Source organism: Emys orbicularis, chromosome 1, assembly GCF_028017835.1.
Source record: "Emys orbicularis isolate rEmyOrb1 chromosome 1, rEmyOrb1.hap1, whole genome shotgun sequence".
In the NCBI taxonomy this organism is placed as follows: Eukaryota; Metazoa; Chordata; order Testudines; family Emydidae; genus Emys; species Emys orbicularis.
This window is the reverse complement of record NC_088683.1, coordinates 259,361,343-259,382,996: the sequence shown is the minus strand read 5'-3', so window position 1 is coordinate 259,382,996 and position 21,654 is coordinate 259,361,343. Positions and strand designations below refer to the sequence as shown.

At 41.0% G+C, this 21,654-nt stretch overlaps 1 protein-coding gene across 5 annotated transcripts in view; it reads left to right on the top strand.

The window, feature by feature from the left end:
- The window catches only part of NAXD (NAD(P)HX dehydratase), an 82,201-nt gene that overhangs the window by 53,491 nt on the left and 7,056 nt on the right, over window positions 1–21,654 (top strand). For all 5 annotated transcript variants that reach the window (XM_065407498.1, XM_065407481.1, XM_065407490.1 and 2 more), the window contains 4 exons: window positions 1,647–1,697; window positions 1,780–1,884; window positions 2,245–2,365; window positions 13,094–13,214. In XM_065407498.1, coding sequence (XP_065263570.1) covers window positions 1,647–1,697; window positions 1,780–1,884; window positions 2,245–2,365; window positions 13,094–13,214 — 398 coding nt within the window. The remainder of the gene's footprint in view (window positions 1–1,646; window positions 1,698–1,779; window positions 1,885–2,244; window positions 2,366–13,093; window positions 13,215–21,654) is intronic.

Below are 21,654 nucleotides of genomic sequence, written 5' to 3'. Positions count from 1 at the left end.
TGAATTTAAAACTGATAAAAAAATATTTTTTTTACACAATACAGTAAAGCTTTGCCATCTGGCGTGTTAGGGGAATGGTAGTTGCCAGTTAGTCAAAAATTCCGGTTAACTAAGAGTTATGCTTACCAATGGAATACCAATTTTCAAAGAATTAGAATGCAGTAAGTGAATAAAGTATAAAGTAGTATACAATTACTCACCAATCCAGTAGTAGTACTGCACTGCAGTGTGGTTGGTTTCTTAAAGCACTTGGGTGTATACAGGTGAAATTTTCTATACAGTAGGTTATCTTATGACACTACATATCACTATGGGCAGCGCATAGCGTACACCCAGATCACTAAAAATACACTTAACACTAAAACTATACTGAACATAATTTAATCGTTGATGATTCAGAAGGCACTTCAGGATCTTGCAATGCCTCAGGGTCATCATTACCAACATCAGTTATCACTGTTGATGTAGAAGGTGTAGGAGATTGGGCTGAATCTGTAATGACCCTATGACACACCCTGGAAGCTGCTTTTTTGAATAAATTCCTGATACCAGCTTGCTTACTTGTCTTCTGCCTCTTTTGCATAAAAGTGAAGTGCAGAATGTGCAATTGCATAACCTCCAGGGCAATAGACTAGTCCTGGTTACTAGATTGAAGATCTGTATTGGGAGATATTAGAAATGCCGATTAATAGAGCTTTCCGGTTGATAAAGTGCCCGATAACACAGATTTTACTGTATATAGTTAGTCTGTGGAGCTCATGGCCATGTGATATCACCTAAACTCAAGCTTAGGGTTAAAAAAATGATTAGACATTTAGATGGATAACATCCACTGTAATGTTATATAGAGGGGAAAAGATCTAAACCCTCAAGCGTCAGTACACAAGCCAATGACAAACAACATTGTAAAAGTTTTTATTAATCACTGCTGCCTTTCAGTTATGAGGGGACAGAGAGACAGTTTATTTCTGGACTGGTATGTACTTGTTGCAAGAAACTTTGCAAATAAAAGGCCACCATTCCTGTTTGTTTTTAAATTCATTCTGTTAGTGTAAAATCTCCATTTTATAAGTGAAACTGCGCATCTCATGTCTTTCTTGTCACACAACATATGTTATTAACATAGTCGTATTACAATGTGGTTATAGTCAGAAAAGTGACTAAACTTAGCACAGTCTTGCTCAGTAGATACATTTCCTGAATGTATTTAGTTGTCGTCATCTTCCTTTTCTTTCCTGCATTTTACTTATTAGCATTGTGGAGCTGATACAGCTATGAGAGTGTGAGTTGGATTGTTTTCTCATTCACACATCAACACAAATAATATCCTAGCTTCACTTGCAGGATTCCATTGCTGCTCGTTAGATGTGAACCAGAAACAGCACAGCTTATCTTTAAGACCTTCTCCTAATTTTGCATTGCTAGCAATTAGAAGATATCAGCTGTCTGTAAAATGCACAAATTTGATATGGAAGTGTCTTCTATCATACTCTAGCCATGTTTTTAATTCTTTCTTTGAAATGGTGATCTATATGACCAGACTCCTTAGGCAGCATTTTTTAGACTGAAATAAACTGCTGAATTTCATTTAGATCTTTTGGGAGTTAACATACCAAGCGTCTTACAATCATTTGCATTTCTTGCAGGGTATTATAGAAAAAGCCAAGGTCAAAGGAATTCCGATTGTCATTGATGCTGTAAGTATTTTTTTTCATACCATTTATTTGTCTGACATTTAAAAAGCTATGAAATAATTTTTTTTTTAATTGTCTTGTGCAGGATGGATTGTGGCTCATTTCCCAACAGCCCTCTCTTATTCAAGGTTACCAGCGAGCGATTCTTACTCCAAACTATATGGAGTTTAGCAGACTTTATGAAGCTATGGTGAGCTGCTGATTAATTTTTTGGTGATACATAAGTATGTATTTGTTACAATATCAACGTATATTTTTTGAAAAATGAATCAAACACTTTCATATTGTTCCTTATCTATGTAAAAAGCATCCTGGGGATAAGTAAATCTGCATGTGATAGTTGTCATGACCACACTGGATCATTGCTTGGCACATCTTTAAAGCAATCAAAAAAGAGACGCTTTTGAAACAGTTTTCTTTTTTGGATGAATGGAAAGAATATAAAAAGTATAGAAAGACTGAATAATAAATCTTTTTTCATAGACTTAAATTGTTTGGTTTTGCATTAATGTTAAAATGAGTAATTCTGTATGGAATTCTTGTATTATAGCTTAGAGATCCTGTGGATAGCAATGATCACCATGGATGTGTGTTACGGCTCAGTCAAGCCATGGGGAATTTGACAATTGTTCAGAAAGGAGAAAGAGATCTTATTTCAGATGGAGAAAAAGGTAAATGAAGTCTTCAGCTGTATGATTATTTTGGTTTTTAGTGGGTTTTTTGTGTTTCTTTTTGTGTTTTTAAATTGTGGTCCATCCGTAGCTGATTCATTTGATTCAAGGATTGACTGACATATTTTTGCACAGCACTTCCGATGTCTTTTGAAGCTTGATGCTTAAAAAAGTGGGTGTGATTTTTAGTGGCTTTGATGTGCAAGTCCTTTAACTTCCCTGTTTCCCCTCTTTAAAATAGGCATAATACTTATCTACATCACATGGGTGTTGAGAAGCTTAATTTTTTTGTGAAGTTCTTTAAAATCCTCAGATGAAAGGAGTGCAATTATAAGTTCAATGTATTAACAAACTAGTTCCAGATGTATTTACTCAAGGGAAACTTAGTTGTTTCACTACATATTGATGTGACTGAGGAATGAAGATGTGTTGAATGGCTCCATCAACTGCCTGGTCACCTGATATTATCCATCCTCTTATATAGATCTGCGAGCTCTTTATCAACAACGCTACAGGCAGTGATATACATCACTTATGTCTATTAGACTTACTGTACATGCCACATACTTTAGACTTAGCAATATTTTTGCTAAATTCTTTGTAGATAAGTTGCCCCTTTTAAAACTTCTATTTTAAAAAGTTGTTAAATTACTAGTTAGCAGTTTAAAAAAAGGAGTTGTTTGCTTGATGCCAAGATTTTCCAGTAATCAATAGAAAATTAAATCAAACAATGCCGTAATGCCCGTGTGACTGTGTGACCATGTTTTACATAACAAACAAGAGATAGCTGAGGTCTACCAGGAGCTGATATGAACTACCAATCTCCGACATGTGTATATGCCACTTTAACAATTATTTTATATATACACTGTCAGAAGTCAAAATATCCTGACTTCCAGTGTATGGCTGTCCCATGGGTGTGCTGTTAGTTGCCAACAGTGTTTTAGTGCAATGTAGGATTTTTGCAATATTTGTTTTTCTTCACTGCTTCCTTATTACATACAGGTGTTTTCCTGGATGGTGGAAAGTGGGGGAATAGTTCTCTGTTCTCCTTTTGAAAATTGCCCATGCAGCTCCCCACTCCTTGGATAACTGCATCCTCAGAATTTTCTAGAAGATTGGGCCACTCAGCCCCCATCCTCTCTCCTCACACAGGATTCAGAGGCCATAAAACAGGGAGTGCCCCAACTGTTCTCCAGTGCCTTTTGACCACCAGGTGTGCAATGAGCTCAGAGCAGATGTGGTGTCTGTTGAGGTTTCCTAATTGTTTCTCTTCTCTCCCCCCCCCCCCCCCCCGGCTCTATTGAGTACTATTTTTTCTTAGTTGTATAGCCATTCATTTTCTTTTTCATTTTAAAAAACAACTTTTTTCAATTGCCAGGCCATTACATGTGTTGTCTGAGGCCCTGCTGTGTTAGGTTGCTTCCCTTGTTATATTGGTCTCATCAGACCATATATTCAATATTTTCCCTGTCTTGGGTCCTTCGACATCTCAGGCAGCATTGTTGATGTTGCTAAGAAAGCAGTCTTCAGGCCCTGGGCTTAATACAGGGGTATAATGTCTGTTACAAACGTCCATGTTTGTTTGTCTGTCATGCGTGGGAAGAGGTTCTAACCAATACAAGTATTCAGTTTCCAAAGTGCATCTCAGACTCCTGTTGACAGAGGTTCTTTGGACTCAGCCACCTGAGTCTGGGGACTTCTGGCAATGTTAAGAGGCATCGTGATGCCACAGAACTGCTTCTCAAAATTGCACTGAGAGGAGGTACCGGTTGCTGCTTTTGTGCTGCAGCTAAGGACCAATCTCCATACCATGTCCCTCCAAGCTCTTTAGTCTTTACTTCTGCTGCTTCATCTGTAATTGTGGCCTCTTGTTTGAGGTCTTTTTTTATCAGATGAGACAACACACATGATGATTCTAGTTTGGGGAAAATCCATATCATCGGATTAGGAAAGTGAGCCCTGGGCACAATTCCATGTTCTGAAAGATTTTGTACTCCTGCTGCCTCCTTTTTTTTTTTTAATTGCCGTTTTCCAACAATCTTTATCCCTTACCTTTCTCCTTCCAGGCATCTACTGCTTCAGCCTACGCATTTAGCACACTAATCCTTATTGTTTAAATACTGCAGTTTCCAGACCTCATCCTTACCTCTTACACATCTAGTGAAAAAAATTAAAAACTAAATCTGAATATGCTACAGAAAAGGTAAAAAAGTTGGAATTTTGAAGATAAAGCTTTCAGGCTGTTTTGTGCTTAGTTGGTGCAGAGGAAAGCCTTGAGCATACAGCTGTCTGTAGCAGTGAAAACTATAGATTGATTGAGCATTATTTTTTTATCGATTGATTACATTGGCTAATTGCATACTTCTGTTCAAATGATTGTAAGGCAAATATAGTCATCACATGTAGCCTTTTTCTTTGGTATTTGAATCTGACTGGCAGACTAAAGAAGCTCAATCTATTTAGCTTAACATGGAGAAGACTTGATCACAGTCTATAAGTACCTACATGGAAAGAAGATTTCTGATAGTAGGGGCCTTTAATCCAGCAGAAAAAAGCATAATGAGGTCCAGTGACTGGAAGCTGAAGATAGACAAATTCAGAATAAAATAAGACATGTATTTTTTAACTGTAAAGGTAACTAACCATGGGAATAATTTACCTAGGGACTTCATGGATTCTCAGTCACTCGATGTCTTTTTAAATCAAGACTGGATATCTTTGTAAAATATATGCTAAAGCACAAACAGAATATACGGGCTTGATGCAGAAGCCATTTGGTGCAATTCTGTGGCCTGTTATTCAGGAGGTCAGACTAGATTATCATAATGGGCCCTTCTGAGCTGTGAATTGTTCATTCACATACATAGTTCTCTGAGAAACCAGTAATAATTCTCTACTGTTTTTTCTGGAAAGTAAGAGGAGTTGTAATGTTTTTAAAAGTCTCAGCTTCAGGTATGCACTGCCAACTGCCCAGTGAACATAATTGGCAAGGCCTTTAATTAAGTTTTATACACGTTTTTTTTTTTTTCCTCTTCTTTTGCAATTCTACATTATAGCCTGGTCTACACTTGTTGACTTCCTGCTCTACAAAGATGTGCCCCACCATTCTGTTGGTAGGTGATATCAGTACCATCACTGATCAGGGCAGGCGTGAGTACTCAGCATAAGGGGAAAAGGTAAGTCAGCTTTTATTCAATATGGCACAGCTCTCTAAGGTTTTCTTTTTATTATTCTTTGGAGAACTGGGCAATAATAAAGTGTGGTTATACCGGTTTTTGTTCCTAACAAGTTTAAAATTTAGTTAGGTCCTTGAAGTGTCTGTATTTTGACTTTTTTTTTTTTTAATTAATTGTGTTTTTCTCCAGCCCGGTATCAGTTACTGACTTCCTTCCTCAAAGCATAGCTTGAAAAGACACAGTCTCTGACAAGTAGCCAGCTAGCTTCTTCACCAAGCCTCCCTCTGCCAGTAGGTAGCAGCAGCATGCTACCCTCTCCAGTTCCTCTCCTACTGCCTGGAGACATGTGTATGAGAAAGTAGGAAAGCATCAGGTGAGGGGAGTATCTTGCTATTGAACAGAGGTTAAAAAGCCACCTCCTGGCATAAGAGCCAGTCCAGTGCCACTCAGGCCTTGAATTAAAGGTCCCACATCCTCCCCCTACTCTCATTTTATGGCTGGATAAGTGGCTATTCAGCTGCTTGTTAGAGTCCCTGTCTTGCTCAGCTGCTTTTGCAATGTCCGAGCATCCAATAGATTCTTCTGATCTCTTAATCAGAGGACAGGATGTTTGTTCCCTTTCTGCATCCCCAAGCTAGACCTGATTGAGAGATTGCAGTTCCAGTGCACTGGTTCGATATACACTCTACTGAGCACAGCCTATATTCTCCCTGGCACTATTCTACACCACCTGCCCTCAGAGCAGCTCCTCTGTTCCTGCCGCCATCAAAGAAACAGATGACTGGAAAATTAAAATGAAATCTGACTTTTTTTTTTTTATTTTTTTTTATTTTTTAACTTTCAAACAATTGGTTTCTTACTCTCAAGGACCTAGCTAAATTTTAAGTGTGATTAGGGAATATAACAGTATAAACACCCTTTAAATAAAAGCCAGCTTACCTTTCCCACATCACTGGAGTGATTACTCCAGCCCTAGTCATTAGCATTTATATCGCTCTTATTTTGCATGCTGGGGCATGTCACCAGGATTCCTTTGTGGACCAACCTGCAAAAGAGAAAAGGTTAAAATGTTACTCATTAGTATTAATAGTTGCAAGGTCAAATAAGTGTATTGGGGATTTCATTCAAATTGAAATAACTTTCTTAAAGCCGAATCTTCCATTTAAGGAAGCAAAATGGTCCTTGATAGCTATCTGAAGTGGCCAAGTAAGATTTATGTGTGAAAACTGATGTTGTCTGAGAGAAACTTTTGGAAGAAATATCATTCTGTTTGGGGCCAGACAGTATGTGAGACCTGCACTTACAGCACCTTTCATCTGAGGATCTCTGATTACTTTAAGAAGGTGGGTAAGAGGCGTTATCCCCAATTTGTAGATGGGGAAACAAGCACGGAGAAAGTTAAGTGACTTGCCTGACCTATTACAGACAGGAATTAGACAAGCATAGTCAGGAATATAACTCTGAATTCGTGTCTTGGTCTACAGCCTCGTTATACATATGTCACTTTAAATCTTTACACTAGTCATTACCTTTACCAGTGTTACTTAACATTTGGTCATAGCTAGAACTTGCCCATATCTCACATTTAAAATAGGAATAAATAAAAATAAAAAAACCTATGAACATGAATATCTAAAATTAACCTAATCATTCTGATTAACATTTTATAAATCAAGCATTGATGGCATACTACGAATAACCTGAGTTTTGCTGTATTGAATATTTCCATGCATGTTGATTTTTCTGGTTATATCATGCCCTTAATAGCAAGTGCTGTAAGTAAGACTGCTTGTTTAAAACCTCCTGTTTTCACATAACTTCCTGATTTTAGGGTGAAATTATCCATGATTGATATTAGCAAAACGATTAAATTATTTTTGGAGTTTTGGAGAACCTCCAGCCATTTTGATTTAAATGAGGGAAAAAAAGATTTTTTCCTAAGCATAGAATCCTCACAGGAGTCTCACTCTGGGTTTTGAGCACCCAGTGTGCTACAGAATAGGAACTCCTTCAGTTCAAAACTTTTTGGCAATGGTAGCTGGGCATGAGGGTTCTTATCTAATGTGCCCTTAATATCTAAGCACCTTACAATTTTTAATGTGTTTTAACCTCAATAGATCTTTGTGAGGTAGGGAAATGCCCATTTTATAGATGGGAAATACAAGCACAAGAGAGACGAAGTGACTTGCCTAGGATCACATAGGAAGTCTATGGCAGAGCTAGGAAATGAACCAGGTCCACTGGACCAATTGAACCACTTTGCTCCAAATCTTCTCATGTCATATACTCATAGAGTTTAAGGCCAGAAGGTGACTGTTCGATCACCTAATCTGACCTACTGTGTGACACAGGCTATTAAATTTCACCCAGTTATCCCTACAGTGAACTCAAATCACTTGTTTGGCTAAAGCCAATCTTCCAGAAAGGCATTTAGTCTTGGTAGTCTGTTGCAATGGTTGATCACCCTCGCTGTAAAAATGTTGTACCTGACTTAAGTTGAATTTGTCTGGCTTTGTCTTCCAGCCATTGGTTCTTGTTAAGCCTTTCTCCACTAAAAAGCCCCTTTATACCTCTTATTTTCTCTCTGTGAAGGTACTTACACACTGTAATCAAATCACCTCTTCATCTTCTTTTTGATAAGATATACAGATTGAGTTATTTGAGTCTTTCACCGTAAGGCATTTCCTATCCCTCAAATAATTTTTGTGGCTCTTTTCTGCACCATCTCCAATTTTTCAACATCGTTTTTAAAATATGGACACCAGAAGTGGACACAGTGTTCCAGTATCTGTTTCACCAGTGCTGTGTACAGAGGTAAAATAATCTCCGTACTTCTATTCACTTCTCCCCTGGGTATAGGTCCAAGGATGGCATTAGCCCATTTTGCCACAGTATTGTGCTGGGAGCTCAAGTTTAGTTGTTTGTCCACTGTGGCGCCTTTTCAGAGTGACTGCTTTCCAAGATGCAGTTCCCCATTCTGTAGGTGTGGCCTGCATTCTTTGAATTTGGCTGTATCAAAATGCATTTGGTTTGCATGGGCCTAAGTTACAGAGAGATACAGATTGCTCCGTATGACTACCCTGTCCTCATTATTATTTACCTTTTTGCCAATCTGTCATTCGCAGATTTTATATTTACTTCTAGATTATTGATAAAAATGTTGAATAGTGTTGAGCTTGTAGCTAGAGTCCTAGTGGAAACACCCCATTCAATGATGATTCTCCATTGACAAATCTAAAGAAGTAGTTGTCAGCCAGTTTTTTAATCTGTTTAACAAGAGCTCCATTAATGTTGTATAATTCCAGTTTTATAATGAGCGTCGTGATATACTAAGTGAAACACCTTACAAGAAGTCTAAGTTTATTATATCAATGGAGTTATCGTTATCAACCAAATTTACAATCTCTCCAAAGAATGGAATCAGGTTTCTTTGCCAGGACCTATTTTCTATAAAACAATGTTGACTGGTATTAATTTATATTCCTATTGTTTATCAGTTGAATCCCATATCAGCTTTTCTGTTACATTTTCTGGGATTGATGTCAGGCTAACCAACCTGCAGTTACCTAGATCATCCTGCTTGCCGTTTTTGGATATTGGCACATTAGCACTCTTCCAGTCTTCTAGAATTTCCCCAGTATACTGTGATTTATTATAATTAACATCAGCGGGTGAGACATCTCTTCAGCCAACTCTTTTAGGACTCAAGTGCAAGTTAGCCTGCTGATTTTAAAATGTTTATGCCTTGCAATTCTTGTCTAACATCCTCTTAAGTAACTAATGGTCTGGAAAGTACTTCATTCTTTTATGATACAAGTGCATCATCCTGCTTCTTTCCAAATACAGAACAGAAATATTTATTGAATTCTTTTCTGCACCATTTAATAACAGTTCTACCACCTCTGTCTAGTGATGGGCCAACACCATTGCTACTAGCTGCCACTGGTCCATGCAGGGTGTATGGAAGGTCAGCCACATGGTCGTCCCTGCCCATTTTTACAAACATCTGTTGCTTAGATTTGGCCTCTGGGGAAGATCCCCGATCTAAATTCTTAGTACTGCAGAACCTGTTTCCAAGACCAGGTGCCCTACGGTTCCTTTGTGGGGGTCAAAGAGATCTCTAGCTGAACTAGCCAAATTTTTGAAAAAGCATCACAAAGACATATCCTCTGAGGCTCTGCCAGTCCGTCAGTTTATGCCTTTGTTGTTGCTTGGAAGTATTTTATTCCTTTTTATTTATTTTAATTTAAAAAGTTCACAGGTCTTAATACTGGTCATCAGTCTTTTTTCCTTTTTGCAATGCGCTTACTGTAGTGTGTCAACCTTCTATCTTGAAATATATCTTGAGTTACTGAGTCTCCAAGACTGAGACTTGTGAGGATGATGGTACCTTTTCCCATTATGCAAGTTACATACATGGAATTCTGCTTCTTTGAAGCTTCCTCACTGATTTGTGCCCCATCATCTCTGCTTATGGTTTTGGGGGGACACTTTTGTTACCTTCTAGGTGGTGTGTACATATGAGGCTTGCAGAAATCTTTTACTTTATAGTTTTATTTTATAATTAGCTTAGTTTGAAGAGCAGTTGCTTCCTGCACAATTCAGAACTGACTAGAAGGCTAAGGGACTGTGAGGTAGTGGCAGATGGTGACACATGGCTAATAAGCAGGGGCTTGTGCTCAGCTGCCACTCAGATGGCCAAAATAAAAGCTTTGAGCAGAGGATTTTCCATCCTGCCTCCTGCCAAGAGTTCAAGACCTTCCAGTGAAAATCCTGTGATATATTATCTTCAGAATAGCAGAATTAGAGAGATTTCCCCCTAAACTATATCACCTTTGTCACACAGCTAATTAAAAAAATACCTCTGACCTTTGAAACTTGACACACAAATAGTACACAATGAGAAACACATCCATAACCGAAGGTGGAGGGAGGAGTGATTGAAAAATTAACTTCTGGGCATGTTGTGGTGGCATCTGCTAAAATGTTTAGTGATTAATGAATCCATGCCCTCTTGATGACACCAACAAAGCACAGTTGCTTGGCCTGATGAGCCCAGATGGATTACTGCTGAGACAACTGGCAGGAGAGAGAGGGGCTCATAGTATATTTCTCTGCCACACCCACCAACAAAGAGAGAGTACAGCCTTAGAGCTGAACTGGAAAGGGTGTGATTGTGATAACTGGATTTTAAATGCTATTGTTTAAGCACATGCAAATAAATTTCCCCAGTGTTTCATGCAAATTGCCCCACTTTCTAAATAAAAAGGTTCAGTGGTTCCTCTTGCAGAAAATTCAAGTGAGAGCAGCTCAGGTATTTTAGATGAACAGTAATGTTCAGGGGTCTTGGGGAAGTCGAGGTCAGGACCCAGAGGTGGACGTTAGAGACTTGGAGCAGGGGTTGATGTCCCAAGTAATTTGCTTCCCTGCTGGGACAGATTCTGTTTATTCTGGATCTGGGAGAGGCTTTGTGACCCTTGCCCCATAGCCCAACAACAAAGAGAGAAGAGGGTGAGTCTGGTTGTTTCCCTGGAGGAGGGGTTTTGGAGGGGATGTGCCTGAATTCATTTTATTTTCTTTTTATTTGCTTTGTGAGCCCTTGCAGCTCAGTATGTCTAGAATGGAGGAAAGTGATCCTGTGGGCAGTAGGTGTTAGATTACAGCTAAACTATTTGCATGCCCATACTATCTTGAATTCACTCCATGAAGCTGGGTGCCTTCAGAGTAAAAATGCAAAATCTAATACTGTGACCTAACCTTTCCATAGTAACACTGTTGACAAAGAACAGAAGAAAATCTCAGTTGCAAAGGTCTGAACTTGCCCCTTCTCTCCCCCCCCCCCCCACCCCCATAAGAAAATAACTTTAAATGCTACCTGGAACCTATTAAGCACAGGCAATCTCTTCCCTAAATAAAAGGAAAAAAGCACACACACCCACACCCCACACAAAAGTAATGCAACATAAAGGTGTCACAATTAACATTTATAAAAATAGTAATACCCATTGCTTATATAGTTTATCAGTAGATCTCAAAGCACTTTATAAAAGGGAGGTAAGCATCATTCCCATTTTACATATGGGGAAACTGAGGTACAGAGAAATTAAATGACTTGCCAAGGTCACTGGCAGGCCAGTGGCACAGCCAGGATTTGAATCCAGGTATCCTGAGTATCAATCCAGTGCTCTGTCTTCTAGGTGGCTTCTACAACAGTGATAACATGACTGTGGTGAATGTACTGTGTAGTTTCTTACATTTAACAACAGACAGAACTATTTCATTACATACTTAACAAGGAAAAGCCAAAATAAACAGTTCTAAATACATTCAGTGTGGCCGAGTTAAAGTTGCAGAAATTAAGGTAATGGGAAAATTCAATTTCTATAGCTACATTAACAGAACATTAACAGCGCTTTGCAATAATTTCTCCTCGTTCCTATAAAATGTGATTTGTTTTGCAGACAACCTTTTGTGGGAAGTGCGGGCTACTTGAAATAGCCTGATAGATGCTGGATTCCAATATTAACCTTTTGTAACAAGTTTCTGTTTAAAAAAAAAAAAAATTGTTCTCTCAATCATTTCATGTTGAGCATTGTATCTGTAGACTGAGTGGGTACTAATGTAATTTATATGGTGTCCGTGATAATATTAGTGCTATATGATGCACACAAAGAAAAAATTTCAGAAGAACCTTTGTCTCATTTTCCAAAGTGCTTGAGTCTCATTAATGTTCAATGGGACTTTGGCTCCTAAATGACTTTTAGATGCTTTTGAAAATTTTACCCACAGCCCTTTCTCCTGAGAGTTTACAGTGTGTTAAGAGACCCAGAAAACTTCTGTGCCCTAATCTTCTGTTAATTTTTAAAAAATTGCCTACCCCCTTTTATTGGGACAGTTAATGCAGATACTATAAGATGTTAATGTTTTGATAATTATTTATGGCTTTTGAAAGGGATACGTTGATCAAATTTTGCCCACAATGTAGGTTTTATTTAAAAAAAAAAAAAAAAAATTCCAAGCAGTATTTACAACCCAAACACTACAAGTTGGTTGGTTGGTTTCTAATTATATTTCTTTCCCCTGCTCCGTCTTTGTAAATCACTTGTCAGATTCGTAAACTCTTCAGGTGAGACTTTTTTTGTTTTGTGTTTGTACAATGGCTCATACAGTGGAGACCCAGCCCTGATTGGGGCTTCTGGTCGTTATGGTAATATAATTAATAATAGTGCATGAAAACCTACATGTGAAATTGGCTAGAGACAGAGTCTATTTTCCATGCTGAGAGGAATGGAAAAAGTAAACTGCATACTAGATAAAAAGTTTTATTTTTAAATGATTTTGCTTTTAATCATTGAAAGATGTTTTTTTAGAAATGGGTGATGGCGTCTTCTTTAAAGTAAATTCTAACCTGACAGTGTCTCTCCTCAGAGAAGAAATGTTCTAGCATACCTTGCATTTCCTGTGTTTCCTCAGCCCTCACAGCCATGGTAGTATGTCACATAAATAGAGGGTAAGTATACATGACCCTTTGTTTTTGGTTTCTTTGTAGTACTTGTATGCAGTCATGAAGGAAGCAGCCGAAGATGTGGTGGACAAGGGGACCTTCTTTCAGGTTCTCTTGGAGTCTTGGCACACTGGGCATTTCTTGCTGGACCAGAAAAAACTAATGGGTATGATTTCATTCGTTACTTCTTTTATCTCATATGAGCCCATGTTCTTCACAGCAACTCCTGTAGAAACGTTATTAAGAAACCCAACAAAGCTGAATTTGGGGCACTGACATAGATCACCCTGACAAACTTTGTGTTGTAGGGTAGACCATAGTCATTGTAATAGTTCTGATTTTGATAAAGTCAAACTGTCTCTTGACTCTGAGAATGGCTCAAGATCACAAGGCAGAAAAGCAATACAAACCTGAATTGATTTCCAAGAATATTTATTTACCAGAACATATGTTTTTTAAATGAATTTCATAGACAGAATATATATCAGACATAATATTAAATAAATGGCAGTTGCTGCACAGCAGTGAAATCTCAACAATATACAAATATATATATAATTTTGTTTTCTCTCTGTGGTGTATTGATGATGATTTGTGTTGGTTCAATCAGGTGATTCTACAAATGTAATTTGTCATTTAAATTATAAATGTATAAATAAATTCTAAAATACTAACGGACTAACCGAAGAATCAACTAAACTAGTTACAGGTACTTAGAAGCATTTCATTTGGATATGTCAAAATCTCAGAAGTAATTTGGCTTCACAATAAAACATTTTAAAATAAAAGGTCATTGCCAGCTGTTTTAAGAATATATAATAATTCCTATCAGATCAGACTAGTGATCCAGATAGTTCTATATCCTTTCTGTAGTCAGTACCGCTGCTTCAAAGGAAATCACAAAAAAATTCTGAAGTGCACAGTTATGGAATAACTCTCCCTGTCTTTCCAGTACCTTAGGAACGGGAGATAGTCTCATTAACCATATAAATATGTAATCCTTTTTTGAATCCTGCTCTACTCTTGGCCTCAATGGTGTATTGTGCCAATCAGTTCCACAGGTTGTGCACCATGTTAAAGAATTTCCTTTTGTATATTTTAAATATGTTGCCTTTTAAAATTTAATTGCATGACCCCTCATTTTTATATTGAGTGTGTGTAAATAGGATCATCCCATTTACTTTCTTTATACTAAATGTTATTTTTTATGATGCACCTTATTATATGTCTTCCCTAAAGAGTCTCGGTCTTTTTAATCTCTCCTTGTGGCAGTTTCTGTATGCTTCTATACATTTTCATCATCTCTCCCCCCCCCCCCCTTTAAAACCCTTCTGTTTTCACTATATCTGTTTTGAGATAAGGTAACCAGGACTGAACACAGTATTTTGGGTTAGGGCATACCATTGACTCAGAGTATTATAAAATTATCAGTTATTTTTCTATTACATTCTTTATTCATCTTAATATTGTTTGCTATTTTTGACCACCAGTGTGCATGAAAGATGTTTTTCAGTGAACTATCCACAGTGATGCCCAGTTCTTTGTTCCCATTATCATTTTCATCTAGGTGTGGTTTTTTTTATTCTAATTTTAATAATCATTTCTACTTATTCTCCTGGTACTGAAGTAAGGATCATGGGTCTGTAAATCCTAGCATCACCCTTAGTGCCTTTTTCTTTTTTAATAGTTAGAATATAAGAACATAAGAATGGCCCTGCTGGGTCAGACCAAAGATCCATCTAGCCCAGTATCCTGTCTTCCGACAGTGGACAGTGCCAGGTGCCCCAGAGGGAATGAACAGAACAGGTAATCATCAAGTGATCCATCCCCTGTCGCTCATTCCCAGCTTCTGGCAAATAGAGGCTAGGGACACCATTCCTGCCCATCCTGGCTAATAGCCATTAGTTACTCATAGCCTTCCAGTATAGTAGCTGATATTAATGATTACATATTTTTAGAAGCAGCTCAGCCATTTTACTCTTAAGTTTCTTGAGAACTCTTAGTTCTTTGAGTATATGTCTCTGTGGGTGCTCCTCCGTAGGATGTGTGCGTGCCCATGCACTCTTAACTGGACAATACAGAATAGTCTCCAGGGGTCCGCACCAGTGAAGAGTAGTGCCTCATGTCTCCCTATGAGGCCATATGAGGAGATGTGGGCCCGCCCCTACTCAGCTCCTTCTTAACTACCTGCAGTTCAAGACAGAGAAATTTGGTGTCCGCTGTTTTCAGCTTCCTGCCTTTTCCCTGTGAAACCTTTACTTGCTTTATTTTATTTCATTGGTTTTATTTCAACTGTAGCACAGTTGTGATCTGGGGGGAGGGGAGAGGGAATAGTTTTACCCCTTAGAAGTTGGAGTTAGTGTCTAGATCCTCTTGGTTATGCCTAAAATCCCTGAGTTTTTAAACCCTATCAGACCTGCCAAAGGTTTTTTCCGTATAGCAATGGACACTCAAATTGCCCGAGGTGCTTGAGTGTATCCCACATTCCTTCAAAGTGCACGGTCTACTTGGGGTTCAAAGGCAGGTCCAAGAAAGACAGGGAAACTATATTGAACTCCTCCTAGCTCCAGATGCATCTGCTGCCTCCCCTGTCCCAGTACATGAGCCTCAACATCTCAGGCCACTCCAGTGTCTGCTGGAATCTTGTCAGCAGCCCTTGACACCAAGACCTTCAGGGAAAAGAAGCATACTTCCCCAAGGTGGGAAACAAACAAGAGGAGTGGTTCACCCCAAAAGACTTATCAGGAGACCTCGCATCCCTCAAAGGATACCACTGAGGCACCAGTACTGCATAAAAAATTCCACATGGACAAGCCCTCTACCCTCAGGGCGCCATTGTCATTGGTGCCATCTGACATCTTGGCATCGCAACACACACACCTACCGCACATGCTCCGGTACCATCATCTTACCATAACTCTGAGGTCCGAGAAGATCCGGAGAACTCTTTAGTACTTCATTCACCAGCTACTTCCCAATATCCACTCCAGTCCTGACCCTGGCTTTGGCCACTGGCTATCATAGCCCTCCATTGCCTTCCAGATTCCTTTCCACAGAGCCATTGCCTTCCAGATTCCTTTCCACAGAGCACCTCGTAGTTCTGGATGAACTGGAGTCCTTCATTTCAAAGAGGTCTATCATAGTCGTCGTCCCCCCCCCGTCCCCCCCCAATACAGCCCTGGTGCCTGCACGCCAATTCTCAGTTGAGCCTCCAATCTTTTGGTACTGGTAACAATATGTGAGGCCCACCCCAAATTTAGTTCTCCCTAACCTCTGTACCATACTGTGATGCTCCTGTGAGCCCATTAAATGAGGAGGGTCTCCCAAAACTAACCAAACCTCCTAGGTCTTGGGACTGTGACCATATTTGGTGACCCCCTCTCTGATTCCCCCTCTACACTGTGCCTGCTGGAATCACAGGGCCGCTTTGAAGAACAATTCTTCAGGATGTCATCCAAAAAGAAACGTCAGCTCCCAGCAGTACCGTATCACCCTCCGGTACCGATAAACCAGTCTCCAGTACCACACGCTTTATCAGTATTAGATGGTACACAGGAGAAGCAAGAACCACAAATTGAAGAGGTCTCGTTTCCTCAGCCAGCTGGTCCTCATTCTCCAGAGGAGGCAGCAATGCCACTGCCACCATCATGTGCTGATGACTTAAGGGCCTTCTAGGACCTCATGAAGTGCCTGGCAAATTCTGTACTGATCCTCTTGGAAGAAGGCCAGGAGTCCCAGCACTCTCTTTGGTGAGTATTTTAACATCAATCCCAAGGGAAAGATTATTATCTCCCGCTCACACTCTGTGGCAAACACCTGCCACAGTTCTACCCACCTGTAAGTGGACAGATGAAAAAAAAAATTTCTATTCCACCTAAGGGAATGGAGCACCTTTTCTCCTATCCTACCCCTAATTCCCTAAGAGTAGACAGAGCCAGCAAAGGGAACAGTCAGACTTGCTTTACACCTCCTCTGGATGAGGAGTCCAAACAACTGGACTTACTAGACAGGAAATACTACTCCTCATCTGCTCTTCAATTTCGAATTGCTGACTATCAGGCCTTGATGATGAAATAGGATTTCAACAATTACTCGAAATTCACACACTTTATTGAACACCTGCCACAAGACAAGAGACACCAAATTCTGTCCCTCATTTCTGAAGGCCAGTTAGTTGCCTGCAGGCTGCTCTAGATGCTCTAAATCCATGACCATGGCTGTGATTATGAGAAGAACATCTTGGTTTCAGTCTTCTCGCCTCATGAGAAAGGAGCAGAACACTGTAGATGACATTTCCAGTGAAGGGCCCAAGCTTTTCATTGAGCACCTGGACTCCTCTTTCCACAGCCTGAGGACTCCAGGGCAACACTCTGGTCTTTTGGAATTTATGTCCCTGCAACATAAATAAGTTTTAGCAGATCTCAAACCATTCAGCAGTCCAGGCTCTTTCAATACCATCATGCCTTCCCCAAACCCTGGAGCCCTTCAGGAGAAGACCTAAACCCCAAAAGAGAGGTCCATCTGCCTCTACAACTATCCAGTCTGCACCTCTCTCTAAGAGGCAGTTTTGATACCTCAGTTGAGGGCATCGAGCAGCCTCCTCCACCACATTCTATGCGGTGCGATTGTTCCATCCAGCCGAGCTTTGAAATTCCTACTTGCCTGGGAACACATCACCTTAGACAAATGCATTTTGGCGGTCGTCAAAGTGGGTTACACTGTAAACGTCCACTCTACCCCCCACCCCCTCTCTTTAGGGACCTTTCTCACAAGGAGCTCCTACAACAGGCGGTAGTCTCTTATTATTGGGGGTGATAGAACTGGTACCACCCGAGTTTGTCAGAAGAGGGTTCTATTCCAGCTATTTCCTAGTCCTCAAGAGGCACAGAAGGTGAAGACCAATCCTCGACTTCAGGAATTTGAACCACTATGTACTTGTACAGCTTTTCAGAATGGTGACTCTAGCAACCATTATTCCATTCCTAGATCTGGAAGACTGGTTTGTTGCCCTTGATCTACAAGATGTCTGCTTTCAGGTAGCCATCCACCATTCCCACAAGTGTTTTCTACACTTTGTAATAGGATAATATCACTACCAATATTGAGCCCTCCCCTTTGAGTTCTCCATGGCCTTGAGGGTCTTTACAAATATCCTTTTAGCCATAGCAGCTCGCCTTTGTCACTGGGGCATTGCAGTATTCCCATACTTGGACAACTGGCTGATCATAGGCCCGTCAGACCTACAGCTTCAGTTGGCAACCTCCAAAGCACCACTTCTTCCAATCTCTGGGCCTTCTCGTAGATTACAAGAAATCTATTCTAATTGCAATCCAAAAAAACAAACCCCAAAACAAAAAAACATTATAGGCGCTACCCTGGATTCAGTGATGAGCTGCCAAAATATTAACAGGTTTCCTCCTCCTCACCCCACGAGAGGGTCGTGCCCCCGGGACTCCTGCCCCATCCACCCCCCTTCCCTGTCCCCTGACTGCCCCCTGCCGCCCCATTCAACCCCTCCTCATTCCTGATGGCCCCCCGAGACCCCTGCCCCATCCAACCACCCCTTCTCTCTGTCCCCAACTGCCCCTGGAACCCCTGCCCCTGACTGCCCCCCACCACCCCATCCAACCCCTACTCCTTCCTGACGGCCCTCCCGGGACCCTTGCCCCCATTCAATCCCCCTGTTCCCTGCCCTCTGACTGCCCCGATCCCTATCCACCCCTCCCAGCCCTCTTCCAACACCCCCTCCCTGCTCCCTTATCGTGCTGGCTGGAGCCGCTGGGCCAGGGCCGGGTCCGCTGGGCCGGAGCCAGACCCGGCGCCATGGGGCCGGAGCCGGGCCGGGCCGGAGCCGCTCGGTTGCCTCCCTGGAGCCCGCCCCAGCTTACCTACTGCAGCTTGTTTTCAGGCTTCCCGCACTTGCGGGAAGCAAGGGAAGGGGAGGAGTTCAGGGGAGGAGGGGGAGGTGAGGTGAGCTGGGCCCAGGGGCGGGGCGACAGCTGCCGGAGCTTTTGTTTAATTTAAAAGCCCTTTTCAAACTGGTTGTCCCAGAACAACCGGTTCTAAAAGGGCTTCTAAATTTAACAACCGGTTCCTGCGAACCGGTGGGAACCAGCTCCAGCTCACCACTGCCTGTATTCCCTAACAGCTAGAGCCTACCTATCCAAATACAGGTTTTCCACACTATCCAGTCTAAGCTTGACAGTACAGTGCAGTCCACAAACATCTATAAGGACTTGCCTGCAACTCTTGGAACATGTCAGCCTCCACATTTGTAGCATCTCATGCAAGTCTGCATCTTGCATGTTTTCAAACATGGTTAAGATCAGTGTATACTCTAAGCAGACAGCCTTTGCACATGTATCACATTATCGCAGAAGATTCTAGACTCCCTCCTAGGAAGGACCTCCTGCCACAGAATTTAGGGACCCACTTCCATCCTAGCCCCTCCTTCCTGCATCAGACAGCTTGGCTTCTGTTATCAAGCATGGAACTAACCTGCTCTAGTGGAGTTCAAACAGTCTCCTATCTAGTAGGAGACCTCTAGTGCCCCAAAAAACTTACCTTCAAAAGTGGAAACATCTCTATTCCTGGTGCTTTCTTCCACCTTCTCAAGCCTCAGAGTCCCGCCTTTCAAGATCCTGGATTGCCTGTTACACTTAAAGACACAAGGGCTATCAATAAGCTCAATTAAAGTGCATTTGGCCAGCATTACAGCCTTTCACTCACCCATCCGTGGCTTCAGTCTTTGCCCATCCTACCTCTGCCAGATTCCTCAAGGGCCTTCACAACCTTTTTCCTCCGACCCCCTCAGTGGGAACTCATCCTGGTTCTTAATGCCCTGAGGAAGCCTCCTTTTGAACCAATGGCTATTTGCTCTCTCCTCCACCTCCCCCTTAAGACTTCATTCCTCATAGTTGTCATATCAGCCAAACGAATGGGAGAACTCAGCATTCTTATGGCTGACCCACCATATGCCATCTTATATAGAGACAAAGTCACACTGCTTCCCCATCCTCATTTCTTTGGAATATCCCATTAGCCAAGAGATTTGCCTACCAGTCTTCTACCCAAAACCACATGCCTCCAGAGAGGAGACGAGCCTTCACACACTGGATGTCAGAAGGGCCTATGCCTTCTACCTTGGTAGGACTAAGACCTTTCGGATCTCTCCAAGGTTGTCTCTTCATCCTCTCTTCAAATGATAACTTATCTCCCCACAAAGGTTATTTCTATCTAAATGGGTTTCAGGCTGCATCTTAAACTGTTATGAATCTGCAGGTATGCAGCCCCCTCAGAGGGCGACAGCACATTTCACGAGGCCCACTCCGCATCTCTAGCTCTTCTGAAAGAAATTTCCACAGCAGAAATCGCTAGTTCTGCTACTAGACCATCCATCCATCCATACCTTTGCAAAGCATTACACCAACTCACCTGCTTCCAGTGATGATACTACCTTTGACAGTCTTCCGAGCGGTCCTGGACTTGGCTCCTCAGCACTCCCTTCTTCAATGAGATACTTCTTGAGAGTACCCTACAGTGGAGCATGCACAGGGACATATATTGAAAGGAGGAGGAGCGGTTATTTACCTCACACTAACTTGAGTTCTTCAGGATGTTTTGTCCCTATGGGTGCTCCACTTCCCGCCCTTTTTCCCATCTGCTGTGGAGTCTTCAGCTTTGCAGTCGAGAAGGAAATGAATGGCGGCAGGCCCATGCCTCCTTGTATGCCCTTGTATGGAGGCATGAGGCGCTGCTCTGCATAGGTGCAGGCCTGTGGACACTATTGGGTATTCTCTAGTCAAGAGCACATGGGTGCATGCACATCCCATAGTGGAGTACCCAGAGAGTCAAAACATCTCATAGAACTCATGTTACTGTAAGGTAAGTAACCTCTCCTTGGCTAATCCTTCTGACTGGTTACTTTTTAATCCAGTTGTTCCAATATCTCAATCATCGTCACTCACTGAAAAGAGTAGATCTTGGTTAGGTATCTCCCCAATATTATCCTTGGTGACTTCTTTGCATCAATTTAATTTCTCTGCAATGTCCTTATCTTAATTGTTCCCTTTACTTCCCGTAGTCCAGCAGACCCTACCAGTTCTCTCACAGGCTTTCTGCTTGTGATATTATTTAAAGAATGTCTTTTTTGTTTCTGCATCTTTGACTGTTTGCTCTTCAGATTTCCATTTTACTTCTCAATTTCAGTCTTGCATTTTGTCAGCCATAACTTTATTGGCTCCACTTTTTTTAAACTATAGTTTCAAAAATAATTTTGATTTCTTGCTGATGTTACATATGTGAAATTACTTCTTGTATTAGTGTTCTGAGGATGCTATCCAGTATGCACACTGAGGTCAGTGTAGTCTGTAGTTATGCTTTCATTATATCAATGAACAAGGACTTGCTACAGAATTAGCAGCAGAATAATCAGACACTTTTTAAATGCTGAAATTTGACAAGTCTAGAGAAAAACAGACCAGTTCATTTGCTGAAAATTAGTTGCAGCTGCCATGACAGGTAAAAACATTATTACATTTTGTGCAACATAAAGCAGATTGCTAATCCTTCAGAGAGATGGTGTGATGTACACGTAGTATTCTCCC